Source organism: Hyaena hyaena, unplaced genomic scaffold, assembly GCF_003009895.1.
Source record: "Hyaena hyaena isolate Hyena2069 unplaced genomic scaffold, ASM300989v1 scaffold_283, whole genome shotgun sequence".
NCBI lineage: Eukaryota > Metazoa > Chordata > Mammalia > Carnivora > Hyaenidae > Hyaena > Hyaena hyaena.
In genome coordinates, this window is record NW_024080916.1 from 1,215,249 (window position 1) to 1,235,213 (window position 19,965).

General features: G+C 34.3%; 1 protein-coding gene across 1 annotated transcript in view; it reads left to right on the forward strand.

The window, feature by feature from the left end:
* The window catches only part of TFPI (tissue factor pathway inhibitor), a 139,010-nt gene that overhangs the window by 46,029 nt on the left and 73,016 nt on the right, over positions 1-19,965 (forward strand). Inside the window, exons 5-7 of the mRNA XM_039246567.1 lie at positions 69-107; positions 3,413-3,589; positions 4,447-4,632. Coding sequence (XP_039102498.1) covers positions 69-107; positions 3,413-3,589; positions 4,447-4,632 — 402 coding nt within the window. The remainder of the gene's footprint in view (positions 1-68; positions 108-3,412; positions 3,590-4,446; positions 4,633-19,965) is intronic.

Sequence of the window (19,965 nt, forward strand, 5' to 3'; positions counted from 1 at the left end):
ATTGAAATGTATATATAACTTATTTATATTACATTTTGTGGTAATTGATACACACGTTTTTCTTGCAGATTATTTAAAGACCAGGACAGAGACCACATTAGAAAAAGGTAAACATTCACTTGTATGCTAATTAAATGTATGGAAGACACTTAGAAATTCAATTCTTAGTTTTCTTTGATATGGAGTTCATCATAACCCCATATGCAATCTTTGAAATGGCATTTTCAGTGGATACAATGAAAAATTGGACACAAACATATGTTATTTTTGGGGGAAGCCTTCAAACACTATATTTAAACCCATTCTAATGCAGCATGATATTTAGTAGTAGATCAGTCACATTCCAGAGTCATGAACGTGCTATTTCAACATCTCCAGAACAGTACTTTAGATGCCTCTAATCTTTAGCTCTCAGAGCTCTAATCCCTGGATATCTCAGCATTGTGTAGCTTTAGCAAGCTTTATCCAGTATTCTCCTGAATGGATATGAGCCTTTGAGTTGTCAACAGTGTATATGCAGAGGTAAATGGAAACATTTAACAATAAGTGATTGCTCTTGTCACCGTTTTTAGTGTTTGCATACTTCATATTTTGTGATTTAATTATTTTATTTATTGATTTTACCTAAAAATAATTATTTTCTGATGAATATATTATATTAGCACATGAAAAAATGTACCAAGAGATCAAGAAAGATATTCTCCTTTTAGTAAAGGACAAGGCACTGACTTGTTCCAATTACCATTTGTATCATTTGCATTTGAATACTACTGAACAATGAGACCAAATGATTTAACTCAGATGTGAAAGAGCTACAAAATTCAGTGTATTTTAATTTTACTGACTTTGATTTAATTATGTGAGAGAGTTGAAAGCTTTTGTGACTGATAACCTTAAGATATTAGACTTTGAATCAAAATGTATAAATTTGGTGGCAAAGTTAGTACAAATACCATCAGTGGATGTATTTATTCATGTTTTAAAATAGCTTTCTATAAATGCTAAATTAATCTTTACAAAAATGTTCAATGTTTCCATTAAATGAAAGGAAATACCAACATTTAAATGTTAAGATGTTATTATAAAAATGTGAAATCAGGAAAAAAATTATATGCAGATAAAATTTACCATACAATTATGGTATTTGTATATTTAATGATTTGGAATTCAATCACTTTTTTTTTTTTTACTAATTCATGTTGATATTTTTCCAAAAATGTAGTATCTTATTTTCAGCAAAGTTAATTGTCTCCAAACAGCAAAAAAAAAAAAAAAAAAAAAAAAAAAAAAAGTATAAATGTCAATCTAATAAATAACTGAGGAAAAAATATAGCATTTCCTTAGATACTAGCTAAAAATGTTCATCCTGTGTAGGTTTATGGGGTTCTTAATCATCCTAAAGGAAATAGTGGTCATATTTAAGAGCAAAATAAGGGCTCCTCAATTTTGATTATAACCTACTCCAATTCACTGCATTGCTTCGCTCAATGAGATCACCAACCAATTCATAAGAAAGACCTCTAAGTATATCAATTTGAATCTTCCTAGTATCAACATTGGAACAGTTATAAAGACAACCGCTTTGAAATAGTTTGGTTTAAGACAATTGTCAAGTATGTAGCCTCAAACAAAAGTCAGAAGTGAAAATGTGGCTTGTGAAAGTCTATAGCTTAAAGTCTGTATTTAGTGTTTTAACCAAGTATCAGTTTAGAGCAAGGATTGTGTATGTAGATTTAATATAAATATTACCTTATCTGAGAAACATGGGGCATGAGTTTTTTGATTTGTAACCTTAAACTATGGGCCCACAGAGAATTATTTTACAAATGTGCAATTTCAACTGTGTCCTAAAATAAATTTATGTTCTACAATTAGGCCCCATAAATAATAGCAGCTTTTAGTTGTATAATTTCTTAATTATACTTCTCAGCATAATTTCTTATTGTTTTCTATTCTTTATATGCAACACATTTTACCTACTCCTTTTTGTTAAACATAGAATTCTTATATTCTTTGTCAAGATTATTTATAATTTCATAAGGAGTACTTGCTAAGGCCAAAACATATCAAAATGGTATTTGAAGGTATTTTTTGCTCTTTCTTTTATAGAAAAACGTTACAAAAACTTACAATTGCTTTTTTTCCTTGTGCCATAAACTCAACCACAAATTGTTACCATAGGAAAATAGTAACATTCACCTTGAGAAACAAGAGGCAATAAACAATAAACAAAATAACTTTCAAATTGATACTTTGAGAATAGAAAATAGATCTTTTACACTATATTAAATAGGATGTTTTATTTAATAAAACAGTGCTCTCATAGGAAATTGATTTTTCTGAAAATCTGCAACTGTTGCAGAAATCATTAACAGTATTAAATATATGCTCTTCTTGTAATAAAACATTCCTGAGTATTGCTTCCCTGAGATAGAAGGAAAAGTCACTTTCAGATGTAAAAGGATACTCCAGTTCATTTTGCCAATCTGATAATACAGGTGCAGGGAAAAAATGGAGAAATTGGAGCTTCGCCCTAAAAATTCAAGCCCCATATATCTTGAGATCATAAATTTGAAAATAAATTTAATTCTCTTCTTTACAGAGTATGCATGTAGACAAGGTTTGTAAATGTAGATCACAGTGGCACAAGTTTGTGACAGCTGTGTTTAATCTGGTTTGGAGGACTATCAAAGAATGGGTATTAGATTTTTTTCAAATGCCTCTCCAATCCCTGAACATGTATTTCCTTTCTGCTTCTACACTGTTGGAGTCACTCCAATGCCTGGAAGAAGAAAAATAGGAGACACAGTGGTGGATGTCATACCTAATACAGATTCCAGCATAAGAATTCAGGAACTTCTAAGAATAGCTCTGAAAGCTTCCATACGCATCAAAGTTTCTGCTTCAATATTTTTGAAATTGAAACTATTGTAATGAAGCAAGACATTACACTTCTTTCCTTAATGAGAGCCTACACCTGAAAAATACGAAATATTCCTAGATCTTTCCAAATGTCGATGCACATAAGCCTAATAAATAAAATTAAACCAAAAGTTTTTCATAATATTCTGTACTTTCAAACCAAGGGTAAAACAAAATACTTTTATTCTCTCCATTCATGAAATAGTTGATAGTTAATGCCCTATTAATTTACTATGAGAAATTTAGAACTTGAGATTTCAATAGCAACTATATGTGACAATAGATGCATCTTCCTTATTCTAAGTGTCACACTAGATACAGTAGACTATTTTAATGTCATGCAGTTGTGTGTAAAGTTCTCTGATTACCTTGTACCTTTAACTTTTCATGTTTACTTACTAAATAACTTCTACTTAGTCAGTTATACATTTAATCAACTCAAATTATTCATAAAAAAGAATATTCTTTCTGACATTTTTATAATTTCTAGAAAAGCCAGAATTCTGCTTTTTGGATGAAGACAGTGGAATCTGTCGAGGTTATATGACTAGGTATTTTTATAGCAATAACTCAAAGCAATGTGAACGTTTCAAGTATGGTGGGTGCCTTGGCAATCGAAACAACTTTCAATCACTGGAAGAATGCAAGAACACCTGTGAAGACATAGGTAAGTTTATTTCCCACCTTGTTTTACTTCATTTAGAGTCATTCTTGTAAAAATAAGGCATCTTAGAGGATGTTCAGCTTTACCCAGATTTTGTTTCAGCCAAACAAATGAAGATACATTTGCATCCACTATATCCACTAAAAATTAGTCACTATGCTCACTTAAAAAAAAAAAAAGAGGACACATGGGCAGCTCAGTCAGTTGAGTGTCTGACTCTTGATTTCAGATCAGATTATAACCCTAGGGTCATGATCTCAAGCTCTGCATCGGGCTCTGCTCTCTGACAACACAGAGACTGCCTAAGATTCTCTCTCTCTTTCCCTCTCTCTCTTTCTCTCTCCTCCTCTAAAATAAAATAAATATGTTTTTTAAAAAGCAATAGAAAGTTAAGAAATGTAGAGTAGGAATTACTTCCACAGTTTATTTTTGTTACATTACTTAATTTTCTTTCCTGAGAATATTGTAGTACAATGTAGGCATAAGAATCAGGCTGCTGAAATCTCTTAGATTTATAACAATTTATAAACAAGTAGTCCTTTGGAACCAACCACAGAAAAATCAACCAGTTTTTTCTAACCATAAAATTTATTAAAGGATTGCCTTAAATTTAACTGTTAACTTTTTTGACGGAGAACTACAAATTTACTCCTAGAAATATTATCTTATTAACTGTACATATAACCGTACATTAACTGTATGTGAATATAGCAAATATTCACTGTTCACTTATTTAACATAGCAATGTGAATAAAACTTTCAGACGTGTACTCTTAACACAACTGCTCTGCTTTGCATTACGTGTACAATTGTGAACTCATGACACTGCTGTATTTTAATTGGCTGTATTTTTTTTCCAGTGAATGATCTCCAGACGGATATAACTGTGAATAATACATCACTGCCTGAGTCTATGGATAGTATATTACCACTCGATTCTGTGACTAACACGTTACGGCCTGAACCTGTGAATAGTACATTACCACTTGTTTCTGTGAATAACGACTCCTTCACTCCCCAGCCTACCAACATCCCGAGCTTTTTGGGTAAGAATCTCTCCTTTTTTTAAATTGCTACCAGAAAAATATTATGGTAGCAATAGAAGTGGAATGTATATTAGAACTTTGCTTTTTTTTAAACAATATAGCTCTTGTTATCTAATAATAGGTGTGTTGAAATACTGAGATTCAAACTATTTAAGACTCAATCTCATAAGTGATAATTTTCCTAATCTATTTTAAAGTATGCTTTGAAGTAGGCTTTTGATTATATATCACATGAAAATTTCCCTATGATATTCAACTCTATCCCAAATTATCTTATAAAATAATGCTAAGAATTATCAGCATCAATGTCTGATAGTAAAGTGTTATAATTGCAGCAGTGTGTCAAAGGCAATAAGGTGCTCTTAAACCGAGCATGGCATTGGGCAAGGCCTTAGGTGTTTGGTCACAGGACAGATTAGGAATTTGTTGAGTAACCATCTCTGAAGTTTATGTCACTCTGAAAGGAATTTTCTTTTGGATTTCTGCAAAATTCTTTTCTGGGCTATCCGTGGGCTCTTTGGGGCTAGTCTGAAGATACTTTCCAACACATTTATCAAATTTAAACAAACATAAAGGAAATATGCCGATAAAAATGCAGAACTGGAAAAATAATAAAAATATTGAAAAACACAACCAGAAACCACAAATATCTGGGCAGTGAAAAACCATCTAGAAAACTCAAAGTTATCAGGATAAAGAGAAGTTCCTATCTAAATTTTAAAAATCACATGTGCTCATTCAAGAATTGGAGATTTTGCTTGGAAGAGGTCCATATGAAAGTAAAAAGCACAGTTAGCAAGAGTTGAAAGAGTTCTGTGGCCATTAAATCTGTACTCTTGGGTAAAAAGATACTGGGGCAGGGGTTCTCCACGCCAGCCATGTATCAGAAACAGATGGGATTCAGAATCAGAAAATCTCTGAGCTGGTCTTTACAACAAACAAATAAGCAAGCAGCACATGGCAAACAAAATGTCTGCCCAGATGGATCTAAAGCATTGCAAATGTTGACTACCCCTTATCTAGAATGAAAGATATAGGTACCGAGTTTAGTCCTACACTGGCCTGATCATGTCTCTGTGTTTTGCCTCAGCCCTGAAAGCCATATCTTAGAAGTCACAAAGAACCGGAAACATGTTTATAGAATGACTGGGAAGTGTAAGGAGATGTGAGATCTAAAGAGTGAACATCATATAGACTATCATACTTGTAGCACTATCATGTGAAAGAAAATTTAGGTTCTCTACAACCTTAGCCTTGATGTTCTCCATTTTAATCCATTCTTCTCCACATCCCTGCTCTTCCTTGTTTCCCTCAAGCCAGCCTAAGAATCAGGATTAATTTGTGAAATCTGAAGTAGAGTCTCTTTATGTAAAGTGTTTATTTTTTAATGTGAGGTCTTAAAAAATGAATGGGTGTCTTAGGGATTAAATTCCCTGAACTGTAGGCATTCAAATTCTAATAGCACTTGAGATGTCATTAAAGGGCATACAAAATTTCACAGGGAGCTTGAAAACATAGTATTTTCAATTCCTTCAGGTCCTTAGATTCTATAATTAGAGTAGTGAATTCAATGCCAGATGAATTTGAGTCTCATTTTTTAAACACTACTTTGTAATCATGGTAACGATAAATATCTTTGTAGTTCTGATTTGTTATCTGTAAAATTAAGTAATTTCATTGCATTGTTTCTTTGTGTTCTTCCAGCCCTGTGTCTTTCAGTGACATTTTGTTTAATCCAGTTAAGAATCAAATATTGAAAAAACATGCTAAATCCTATGGTGTGAAAGATGTGGAAGTTTAGAATTACAAACTTAATGGGTTTAAAGATACATGTGATACAATATATCTGCTAATAAAATAAAAGCATGAAATCAATTTTAAATATGTTTCAATATTTTTTTGTTTGGATTACTTCACTAATTCAAATAAAGGTCTTCATTCATTTGTCATTATAATGAATGGAGGAAGTTAGGAGATAGTTGTGCCTTAAAGTTTTATCAAATGTAAAAATCATGATTTTTGGCAGGTACTTTACCAGTAGAGAAAGGAAGAGACAGGGTCACCTGGGTGACTCAGTCTGTTAAGCTCTGACTCTTGATCTCAGCTCAGGTTATAATCTTGTGGTTGGTGAGCTTGAGCCCCGCATCGGGCTCTATGCTAATGGTGCGGAGTCTGCTTGGAATTCTGTCTCTCCTTCTCTCCGCCCTTCCCCTGCTTGTGCTCATTCTCTCTCTCAAAATAAATAAACTCAAAAGAATTTTTTTAATAAAAACTTACGAAAGGAAGAGATAAAATACATTTGAGAAAGTAAATGAGTTTTAAATACTGTCTGAGAAATGTCCTAAGTTTTTATGTAGCTGCACCATAAAAAGTATAAAAAATTAATGGTTATAATGATAAATTATTAACTAAGGAAACAGTAAAAATTCACAACATGAACTTCAAAGAAAACATTAAGAGGATTTTTATTTAAAACAGTGACATTTAATTCTTTCATAGCAACTGTATTCAAAATTAGTGAAAAATCTCCCTCCTTTCTTTGTCTAGAGAATTTTATATTTTATTGTATATGTTTGCCTCAAAATCTAAATTCCTCTATCCAGTTTGAGTATTTTTCCTTTTTTTCTAGGAGTATTCATTTCTCATTCTTCTGTTTTTATAACATTCCTAAGTTAAAACATGAAATAATGTTGCAGTAACTACTATAGGAAGTTTGATACCAAGAGTGGCTTAACGTGGAAAGGGTGACAGTGAAGCTACACCTTCACTCTCTTTAAGATCTATGTGATCCCTCGTCCACTCCATCCAAGATGCAGAAGGAGGGAATGCAGCCTCTAGTAAACCCTCTTGACTGAAAATACTTGAATGCTTACCAAGCACAATTGAGGTTTAATTTTCTCCTTTTACTTCCAGATTTCATTATTAGTAGGCTATATAGCTAATCCCAAAGATTGAGCCTTACTCTTCCTTAAGGAGATTTTTATAAAATATTTTGTAAGCATATCCATATGACCACATGAGAGCAAACCATTTGAGTTTGCTTTTGCTGAATTAATGAGTATTTCTATGTAGGCAAAATAAATCTTTGTTCTCACGACATGTGTGAGACAAATCATTCTAAAACAATTTCTCTAAACATGTGCGGTTCTGTGCATAATCTTCAGAAGGAAAACTACCACAATTAGTTTTGACTTTCCCCTTGTGACGGGCACTATAATATAGTAGATAAAAGACTCTGAGCCTGAAGAGTTGGGCTCAAATCCCAGGCCTTTCACTTAGTAGTTGTACAACCCTGAGATATTTCATATTGAAGTTTTTTTTTTCCCAGTGTAAAATGAGGATGATAATATAGTGCTCACCTTATAGGATTTGTTGTGAGGTGACATCAGTCAATAATATAGCTCACTTGGTATAGTGCCTGATACCTATTCTGTGCATATAAATATTACTCATTATTATTACTCTGGGATTCATAGCAATACAGTGACAGTGCAGAACTTGCTTGGGATTCTCTCCCTCTTCCTCTCTCTCTGTCCCCTCCCTATCTCTGTCTCTTTCTCAAAATAAATAAACTTAAAAAAATTATTTTCTTAGTTCTCATAGCCCCCTTTACTTCTGTATATCAACTCTTAATAGCTGTCTTGGGACTACATCAGCTATATGATATTTTGGGGAAAAAAATCTTCAGATAGACTTCAAAAGCCTACTGGTAACCCAATCTGATATTTGGTCTCTGGCAGAGAAAAGGAAGATCTATACATTTGACCTATTCTCTCATTGCTTCCTGGCAGCCACGAGGTCAAGGGAAAAGATTGAATATCATTTTGAAAACAATCTGAGTATGTGAGACTCACTCTCTGTCTCCTGACTGTATTCAGCATATGCCGTATTGTCCAGATTCCACATACATATACATACACACACAGACATACACATACATCTTTTAAAAAATGTTTGGTTATCATTGGCCTTTTGGAAGAAATGTTATATAAATTGCCTGAATGAAAGTCAGACACCAATACTGTTTATTTATAGACTTGCCAGAAAATGTTGTCATCTGTTTGGCTTCTTGTTGAAGATTTGCTTATACACGGCAACCATGGAAATTTTCTGGAAGGAAACTATCCCCCATAATCTAAAGAGTTACATATGTACTACATACCACAGTTAATCACTAGCATTGTCAACAACTGAAAAACCCTACTTCATCAAAAACCACTAAATAGTACCCCCAAAGTGTCCTGTTTTTCATAATGTGCTCTCAGATCAAGAAGCACAGAAACTTCTCTCATAATCTAAATATGCCTGCATGGTGAATCTGATGCCTCATGCCCTGATTTTCTGACAAGCTGGCTTTCTAAAAATAGCTAACTTGTGGAGGAGATCCATAAGACCTTCTACTTCCCTGGCAGTAGAGTTGGTGAGAAACAAAAATGTAGCACTTCATCTCTGCCAAGACTGCTCCATCCAAATACAGTCACCCTAGGTGACCACTGACTACTTTTGCTAATCTTTTCTTCCTGGGCCATCTCTGGTTTTAACAGGGATAAATTATTTGCCCCAGTCATGAGTCCTCCAAAGAAGTGTTTCTAAAACTTGAGTATACAGATAGTTTTAAAGAAAAAAACAACACAGACTTCTAATTATTTGAAAACCGGGCATGAACTGGGAGATCACGACCTGTAGCCAAAGTCAAATGAATGCTCAACTGACTAAGCCACCCAGGTGCCCCACGGCCCGGTTTAACTATAGTTGACATACAATACTATATTGGTCTCAGGAGTACATTTATAGTGATTTGACAGTTATCTTCATTATAAAATGATCACATAAATCTGGTTACCATCTGTCATCATACAAAGTAATTACAATATTATTGATTATATTCTCTCTGCTGTACTTTATACCCTCATGACTTATTTTATAACTGGTACTTTGTGCCTCTTAATCACCTTTACACATTTTGCCTATTCCTCCACCCCGTTGCCTTCTTATAACCATGAGTTCATTCTCTGTGTTTGTTTTTTATATTCCAATATAAGTGAAATCATATGGAATTTGTTTTTCTCTGACTTATCTCATCTGGCATAATTCCCCTTAGGGCTAATCATGTTCTCACAAATGGCAAGTTCTCATTTCTCTTTTTTTTTTTTTTTTTTTTTTACGGCTGAGTGATATTTCATTGGGGGGTGTGTATATGTATGCATATACAACATCTTTACCATTCATCTACTGATGGATATTTTGGGGTGCTTCCCTATCTTGGCTATTGTAAGTAACACTGCAGTGAACATAGGGGTGAATATATCTTTTCAAATTAGTGTTTGCTTTCTCTGGATACTCAGTAGTAGTGGAATTATTAGATCAGAAGGTCTTTCTAATTTTTTGAGGAGCTTCCATATAGTGTTCCATAGTGGCTGCATCAAAATATACTTCCATCAACAGCACATGAGGGTTCCTCCACATTCTTGCCAATCCTTGTTATTTTTTGTCTTTTTGATACTAGCTATTCTGACAGATCTAAGGTGATAACTCATTGTTTTGATTTGCATTTCCTTGATGATTAGTAATGCTGAGACTCTTCATGTACAGTTAAACTTTGAGCATATTTTTTTTTTGTGGAAACTTGTTGCGTTTGAAATTGTTCATAATGAAACTTAGGAGAAAAGGTAATTTCACTAAACTTACCATTCAGTTTTGTCTTGGATCCACCTAAATAGAGTAGAACCTTGGTTTGTGAGCATAATTCATTCTGAAAACATGCTTGTAATCAAAGCACTTGCATATCAAAGGGAATTTCCCCATAAGAAATAATGGAAACACAGATGATTCATTGCATAACACAAAAATATTCATATAGAAATGATTACAATGTTGTAATATAATACAAAATAATTAAGAAAATATAAAATATAAAGAAAAATAAACAAATGAACCTGTACCTCCCTTTGAAAACCTTCATGGTTGGTATGAGGGAGACAAGAGAGAAGAGGGGTTATTGTGTAGGATGACTTCATTATCACTAATGCAATCACCACTATCTGCCTGGGGGCCTTTGTATACACTCAGGGATGTTGACTACAGAACAGTATTAATCAACTCTTGTCATCTACTGCTTTTAATGTAACTGCCAATAAGGCAGCAGAGGAAAAGGGTCTGTATCTGCAGGCAGCCTGACCTAGAATGAAGCAAAGCATTCCTAAGCTTACTTTCGTATGGCAAAGTAAAGGACTGTCCATAGGTGCTTTCAAGTGACAAAAAATACACTACTGCCAGTTGTGAGCACCTTCCAACTTTCTGAAAAATCACTGATTTCTGCCAAAAACCGCAGCCTGGGACCCAGCATCCAAGCATAGAAGACAATCACCCACAATCCGGCAGCAAGAGGAAGAGAGGGAGAGAGAGAGAAAGAGAGAAGAACTACTGGCTCAGTTGTAATCATGTGATGTTCAGTGTCATGTACTACTCGTATTGCAAGACATCACTCACTCATCAAGTTTAAATTGATTAGAAACGTTGGCTCATCTAGCAGAGCACTCGCAGAACAAATTATCTGCAATCCAAAGCTTTACTGTATTTCTTCGCCATTTGTGTTTCTTCTTTAGAAAAATGTCTATTCAGGTCATCTGCTCATTTTTAAGTTAAATTGTTGTTTTAGGGTTGGGTTGTACAAGTTCTTTAGATATTTTGAATATTAACACTTTTCAGATAAATCATTTGCAAGTAGCTTCTCACTATTCTCACTCTTAGTATGTTGCCTTTTAGTTTTGTTATTTCCTTTGCTGTGCAAAAAAGCTTTTTATTTTGATGCAGCCCCGCCTGTTCATTTTTGCTTTTGTTGCCTTTGCTGGAGGAGAGAGACTCCTAAAATACTGGTACGAACCATGTCCAAGAGTTCACTGCCTATGTTTTCTTTCAGGAGTTTACAGTTTCAGGTCTTAACAATCAGGTCTTTAATCTATTTTGAGTTTATTTCTGCATATGGTAAAGAAATCTAGCTATATTCTTTTGCATGTAGCTGACCAGTTTTCCCAAAGCAATTATTGGAAAGGCTTGTCTTTTCTCTATTGTATATTCTTCCCTCCTTTGTCATAGGTAATGTACCATATGAGCTTGGATTTATTTCTGAGGATTTTTGTTCCATTGATCCGTGTGTCTGATTTTTGATGGCACATGTTTTTTGTTAAAGGGAAAAACTCCCTATTATCATATGAATTTGGTATATACTGCTATAGAACAGGTTAGGAATGAGGAATTGGTTAGAAAAGCCTTTGCTACTCTATGTTGTAATTCTCTGACTATCCTTCTTCTGTTTGAGTGATGACCAATCTTTGCAGGAACAAGTTTGAGAAGCATTATTATAAAATGTATTTCTAGAATCAGTCCAGGGTGAATATGCAAATTCAGTAATTCTTGTCTTTAAATATTTGAGCTCTTTGATTACTGTTCAGTTCAACACTGTTACTCTCAAGATTTGTTTCCACTCTCTTCATTTGATGACCTATTTTTATTAGATATCTTTTCCCTGTTCAAACTGGAAAAACTCTAACTCTATGCATGTAACTCGGTAAGAAATATAGAAGACATTCTGAATCTGAGTTTCACATAAGAGAGAACTGGAAATTGGATATAAAAGGGAAGTTGTGACGGCTTTCTTTTTATCTAATAACTATTAAAATATCTTTGCTTAGTTATTTTATTTTCTGCTTAGAGTTCACAGAACATATAGCAGTTAAGAGATTTGGGTTTTGGGCAGAAAGATGCGGGCTTAAATTCCTGTTCTATTTGCCAACTTTTTTGTGGCTTTGAAAAAAAAATTATACAACTCTTGGCCTCAGCTTCCTCATTAGTTGTATGTTGAGGGTATATCTCATAAAATTTTGTGATGATTATGACATATATAAAATCCTCAGCCCCATGTTTAACATGCAATAAAGGCTCAAAAGAATTAGTGTTTGAAGTTTTTGATGGTGATTATCTAGTGTTCATCGATGTTTATTGAGGAAAAAATAATCAGGGGTATTATTTGTATATATTTTATTAGTAATAATTTTTTAATATAACTAAAGCCTGTAACCTTGATCTAAAGTATCTTCATTCAGTACACTTAATACTATTATCTGAAATAAAATAAAGCACTTCTAAAATTCAAACACAATCATAAAATACTAATACATCTTTTGTGTCTTTGAATCATATTTCTTATCAGAGGACTTGCAAACCTTTGTTTCCCGCTTTCTCTTATGACCTGAGGTACAGATCCATTATACCTCTTAATGTCAGTTCAGTTCAACAAATACCTCCTATATGATGGGAATTGCCATGGGAACTGAGAAATTTTTTATAATAAAGAGGAAAGGTGGCTTTTGTCCTTCATAGGCTTGGCTGTGAAGTGGGGGAAAGGCATAGGTACAAAGATGACTTCGCTGCCTGCTAAGACATAGAGCTACACAAATATTATGGGAAGACACAGTCACAATATTGTATTTCCACTGCAGGGTATCACAATTAAAATTTTGTCTTTCTAAATCTGGGTTCTATCTTCTATCTAATATCTTGGATTTATTTGTTTAGATGCTGGCTAATGCACAGGCATAGTTCACAATATCTTTATTCAGGGATTTTTCTAAGTAAAGCTACAATGAAGGAAAGCCATGATAAAATTATAAATTATAGAGGCATCTGGGTGGCTCAGTCAGTTAAATGTTCAACTCCAGATTTCAGCTCAGGTCATGATCTCATGGTTCGTGGGATGGAGCCCAGTGTCAGGGTCTGTACTGACAATGCAGAGCCTGCTTGGGATCTCTCTCTTCCTCTCTCTGCCCCTCCCCTGCTTGCATGTTCTCTCTCTCTTTTCTCTCTCTCTTTCTCAATATAAACAAATAAGTACTAAAATGAAAAAAATAAATTATAAAACTTATAACTATATTTCATACTATATTTTAAAACATTCTATCTTCTAGGTCAATCAGTCTAGAAATAGAATTTTCTCTCTAGTTCTCTCCCTGCCCATAGTCAATGAGGTAATTAATTTTATCTATCCCCAATGCACCTACTTCAGTTAGGGTCATCTCATATTCACCTTTATTGCAAGTCTTCTGCAGAATTTAGCCTACATATGCCTGGTTGAGTTTGCTTCATATATCAAGAAAGACCAGAACTTTCTTTCTCATCCTTTGATACTTTCAGTTGTAATGTCTATATCATAAAATTCAAGTCTATTAGTAGTCAAAAACCTTCTTAATTTGGTCTAAATCTACTCTTCCATCCCTGCATCCCACTATATTCTCCATGCACTCTGTTCCTTAGATAGCCTGGAACTTTCAAAGTACCCCCTAAACAAACCAGGAATATTCCAACTTTTGTGCTTTCCTTCACCCATTTCCCCTCTATCTCTTCCCCTTGTTACAATTACATTCTTCTTTAAACACTGATCAAGGGACTAAATAAGCATTAATTTTCACCTTTCACTAAAATCTTGCAGGGCTTTCAATTTTGCATATGTCATGAATAAAGACTTTTCTAATTATAAAACAATTATCTCAGGATAAATTATATTCAGAACAGTTTCATAATTTGTAATTTTACCATGGCTTGCTTTATGGTGTTACTTAGAAAAATCCCTGGATGAAGATAACTTTGTAAACTCCTTCTAATGGATTAGGAAGTATCTGGGCAAAGAAATCCAACCAATAAATACCTATACAACTTCTCTTCTTCCTTTTTTAATCTGCGGAGGCTTCCTTGTCAGGGTAAGTTATCTTAGAGTCTATTCCTCCATGACTTTTCAGTTTGAAATGCTTTTTACATTTCACCCTCAGGTAAGTTACCAAAACAACAACGGCAACAACAACAGACCAAAACACCCAAAAAAATAAAAAACTAAAACTAAAACAAAAGCCCCACAGTACTCATACTCATTTTCCCCTTCCTTGAGGTCTTTTCTTTTCTATATAGAATGCCAGTTTCTGCCGATTTAACACCAATTCTCCCTTGTTAGTGAATGGACTTTTCCTGTAGTACAGATTTACTATCTCTAAGTAGCAAATTGACAGATGGCAGGTGTACTTTCTATTTCTAACAACAAATAACAATATCCAGCCTTCTGCTTATGACCCCAGGACTCTGGGATCTAAAAATATTTTTATTATATAATAATATTTCTAACATTACATATTTTATTTTGTAGTGTGAACTAGCTTGAAAAACTAGAAAAGAAAAAAGAAAATCAACTATATTTGCATTTCACAAAGACAATCATGGCCAACATTCTAGGATATTTCCTTTTAATATTTCTTTGCTATTTTTGATTCCACCACACTGTGAATAAAATACAAGACTAAAAGTAGCTTCTAGAGAATCCCTAACAGCATAGAGGAAGCTCAGAATTGTGGAGCTGTAACCTGGAGAACAGCTAAGCTCCCTACCTAAGAAAACCATCTCTACAGCAATCAGCTACTTTTGTGGGTATGAGGAAAGTATAAAAGTGAATATAAATAAATGCACTGGAGGGGCGCCTGGGTTGTTCAGTCAATGGGCGTCTGACTTCAGCTCAGGTCATGATCTCACGGCTCATCAGCTCGAGCCCCATGTCAGTCTTTATACTGACAGCTCAGAGCATGGAGCCTGCTTCTGTGTTTCTCACTCTCTCTGCCCCTACTTCACTTGTACTTTGTCTCTTTCTCTCTACCCAAAATAAATAAAAATTAAATTTTTTTTAAATGAATGCACTTCAGTAAGGTTCACATTAAATTAAGTAACTGTTTAGGCAATTTTAACCATCATCGTGGAAGTATATATTTATATAAGCCTTTTAGCAGAAAATTCAGCAACATTTACCCAATTATAAATTGAATATAACTTTTACACAATTCTAACTTTAGAAATATCTCTAGAAATATCTGAACCAGTGTGCAAGGATGCTCATGAGCCATTATCTGGAATTAAAAAAAAATCTATATACACAAGTAATGGATTGACTAAATATACGATAGTCAATTAAAGAAATAAAATACTGTACATATATGAGATATATATAAATATGGAAACACTTACAAAATATTATCAAGTATAAAAAGATAACACAGTACTATGCTTATATAGTGTATGTTTCCCTATGCAAACAATCTGGAGGAAGATACCCACCAAAACACTGAGGGTGGTTATGGGATGGGGGTCAAATTATAGAGAACTTTTGTTTTCTATTTGTTATACTTTTGTATTAATTTAGTGTTTTACAATGATAAACTTTAATTAGAAAGTTAAAATAGTTTTCTCTACTTGAAAATCATGAGGAAAAAAAGAATGTGTCATTCAAAGGAAAAAGGTTTATTATTCAAATCCCTAAAATAATCTCAGAAGACAAAAAATTTCCCAGCAAGTCATGGGGTGGTTGATAAATACTAGATTGGTTGGTAAAATAAAAGCCTAATTATTTTGTATGTAAAGTGGGAATAGAAAGACACCACAGTAAATATGCAAAGTGACTACAAAATTTAAGGTTTACAATCTAAGCTTAGGAGAAAATTTACATAAGCCACTTTAAATATAAAACTGACTTTTGGAGTACCACCTTACAGTTTAGCAGCCATACTAGATCATGGCAGTTCCTGGCAGAATATAAGTGGATCCTGAATTCTGCAATCTATCATAGACCCTCTAAATGGAAGCTATTCAACTTGTTGCTAATGGCAAGATCAAGACAGAATCCATTTGGTTATTAATTCCTTTGGAAAATGAACAGAGTCAGGTTAGTGTCCTTTTATTCTTGCTTAAATATCTATGAATAATTATAACCTAGACCAAAATATTTCAATTGTGCAACTACTTCAAAACCTTTATATTTTCTTTCATTGTAGATATCAAAGTCTGGATTTTGAGTAGGTGAGTGCCTATGTTTATCTAGAATAAATATCAATTGAAAATAGTCAAGCTTATTTCCTCATGAGGTGCAAGAAATTTCAATTTCCTCACCTTTGGAGATTGAACCAGATGGTAATCAAGGACTCAAAAATCTTGGAACTAAAGTGTCCTTGAGAAACCGTCTACTTCATTATTTTAATTCTATTGTTGTCTATACTAAAGTAATCCTCTTTAAAGTAAATACTCTTAACTGCTTAGAGTTAAAATGATTTTAGGAGAAATGAATTAGTTTATGTAGCAGGTAGAATTCATGTTCTGAAAGTAATGGCCTTACAAATAGCCTTATATCTGATAATTATTGAATTAAAAACTTTTAATACATTCTTTGTAACTAATCTCATGTTTTAACCCCATATCAAAATACTTGTATTTTTACAGTTAGAAACTATAGTATTTATCCACGTTGAAGGTGAGCTATATTTGATAATCTGCATAGGTGGTGAGTGAAGTCAGGGCAAAGAAATGGAGATAGATGAACAACAGTAATGGGGTCAGTCATGGATAGATGCTTTTTGGGTAGGAGCCAGTATCTGGTAGGAGGGACAGTTCAAGTCTATATATCAATCCCCAGGGTGTCAGAAAGCAGCAAGCCAGATACACTCTGGTTCAGAAGTCAGTGAGTTTCAGATAGAGGCAATCTGATGCTTGGGACAAATTAACTGGCAGTGAAACTCTCTGATGGTATCTGTGCTGATCAACTATCAAACTACTAGTTTGCTTTCAAACTAATCCCCCTGTCTTCTTCTTGCCCTGTCCCATATTATAGGAAACTCTTCCCTTTGGCTTTGGAATAGATTTGGTGAATAGCAGACATTTCTTTGGTGGCCAAAGAAAGACAGAAGCTAGGGTACCTCTCCCTACCAAACGTGTAATGTATTCTCCTTGGCTTCAGATCCCACTGAAGAGGCTTGTTATGGTTCTAGCTTTCACCTGGTGCTCTAGGCCCTTGGCTACAATAATAGAGGCTCCTCTTTTGTAACCTTTAGTCTAGGTATTGTAGCTCAAGATGTACTAGTCTATTTTGCTCTTATTCTGAAATAGCCTTGATTGTGTGGGGCCAGGTTTACTACAGGTTAGGGAAAAAGAGGGATGAAATTTCTTCATGTCATCAGAATATTATGTCTTGGAGGAGCCTGGCTGGCTCAGTTGGTAGGGCATACGACTTTTGATCTCCAGGTTCTAAGTTTGAGCCCCACATTGGGTATAGAGATTAAAAAATAAAATGTTAAAAAAAGAAACAAGTTATCTATCTTGGAATAAAGAACTTTAGGTAGAATCTTGCTATTAAAACATAATAATTAATATTTGTAAAGAAGTATACAACTTACAGGTACATCTATGTATATTATCTTCAACTTACTGTGAACTACTAAATCTTGTGTACAAAGTGCTAAAGTGAAACTTATGTATAAATCTTATAATCATACTCACACACCAGCTATGAAGCATCTGTGGGTGCTTGTTGAGAATTAAAAAAAATAGCCATTTTGTCTATTTCTCAAATCAGGTTAATTGCTTATGGAGTATTTCTTTTGTATCTGAATACAGGTGATAACTTGAAAGCTCGTGGATAGAACTGGTAGCAACCAATAACTACCTCATATCCCAGGTTCTGGGTTAATGAGAATCCAGAGCATGATAGTAGGGCTCAATTACAATATATCTCTATTATACTGTTAGAAAATTCCTCTTACGTAAACCAATATTGGAGGCAGGAGACTTCAACATTTTCTAGGAAGTTAATCATATATTTTCACCAAATAACATCTGAATTTATATCTAGGATGGCAGTAATCATGCACTTTAACTCCCAAATAGGATTCTATAAAAGATAATTTGGACTACAGGGTTTTGACAGTTTTAGTTTTATAGATCCTAAGTGTTCTTTTAAAATCAGTGTTTGTAGACCTAGTCAAAGACCTAAATAATACAGTATTCTTCATGTGATTAGAGTTCTTGAATTTTGACACAGAATTATCATCTTTCTAAAATGTCTTAATATATACTCTTTCTATAGTTATCCCACTCCATTTATTTTCCAGAATTTCTCTATTACACAAGACATTATATCAAGACACTCTAATCTTTAAATTATCAAAAAAGGCAGGAGGTAAATCCGGGTATTTTTTTTCATGTCTAATTAGGATTATAGTACTGTTCGTTAATTTAGGTATCATTTTTCCTTCAAATTATTTCATTTTATTTATTTCATAGTCTTTTCATTTAGGGATCACCTACCATTAAACCACTTACAGCTTTCTACGCAACCTCTTTGCTTTCATCGGCTGGATTCCCCAAAGTTCTGTTTTCTGCCCATTTTGTATATTTAGCATGTCCTCTCTATCTAAATTTGCTGTGCCACATTTCACATTTCACTATTTGGGAAATCAGGTACAGTTTTTTTTGTTTTGTTTTGTTTTGAAGGATGTGAAGGAACTTTATTTTTTTTTGTAATTTTTTTTTTTTTTACAAATAGTTTATTGTCAAGTTGGTTTCCATATAACACCCAGTGCTCACCCCACAAGTGCCCCTCTCCGTGCCCATCCCCCCTCCCACCCCACATCCATCAGTCCTCAGTTTTTGTCAGCATTCAAGAGTCTCTCATGGTTTGCCTCTCCCCCTTTCCCCCACTATTTCCCTCCTTCTTCTCTCCCATTGTCCTCCGTTAAGTTCCTCGTAATCCTCCTATACCTGCAAACATGATATTTGTCCTTCTCTGCCTGACTTATTTCACTCAGCATAACACCCTCAAGGTCCATCCATGTTGCTACACATGGCCAAATTTCATTGTTTCTCATTGCCATGTATTCCATGGCATGGATAAACCACATCTTCTTGATCCATTCGTCCGTTGATGGACACTTAGGCTCTTTCCATGTTTTGGCTATTGTGGAGAGTGCTGCTATGAACATTGGGGTCCATGTGCCCCTATGCATCAGCACTCCTGTATCCCTTGGGTAAATTCCTAGCAGTGCTATTGCTGGGTCCTAGGGGAGTTCTATTGTTAATTTTTTGAGGAAGCTCCACATTGTTTTCCAGAGGGGCTGTACCAGTTTACATTCCCACCAACAGTGTAGGAGGGTTCCCGTTTCTCCACATCCTCTCCAGCATCTAGAGTTCTCTGATTTACTCATTTTAGCCACTCTGACTGGTGTGAGGTGATATCTCAGTGTCGTTTTGATTTGTATTTCCCTGATAAGTAGGGATGCTGAGCATCGTTTCATGTGTCTGTTGGGCATCTGGATGTCCTCTTTGGACAAGTGTCTGTTCATATCTTCTGCCCATTTCTTCACTGGGTTGTTTGTTTTTCGGGCGTGTAGTTTGGTGAGTTCCTTATAGATTCTGGATATCAACCCTTTATCTGATATGTCATGTGCAACTATCTTTTCCCATTTCATTGGTTGCCTATTA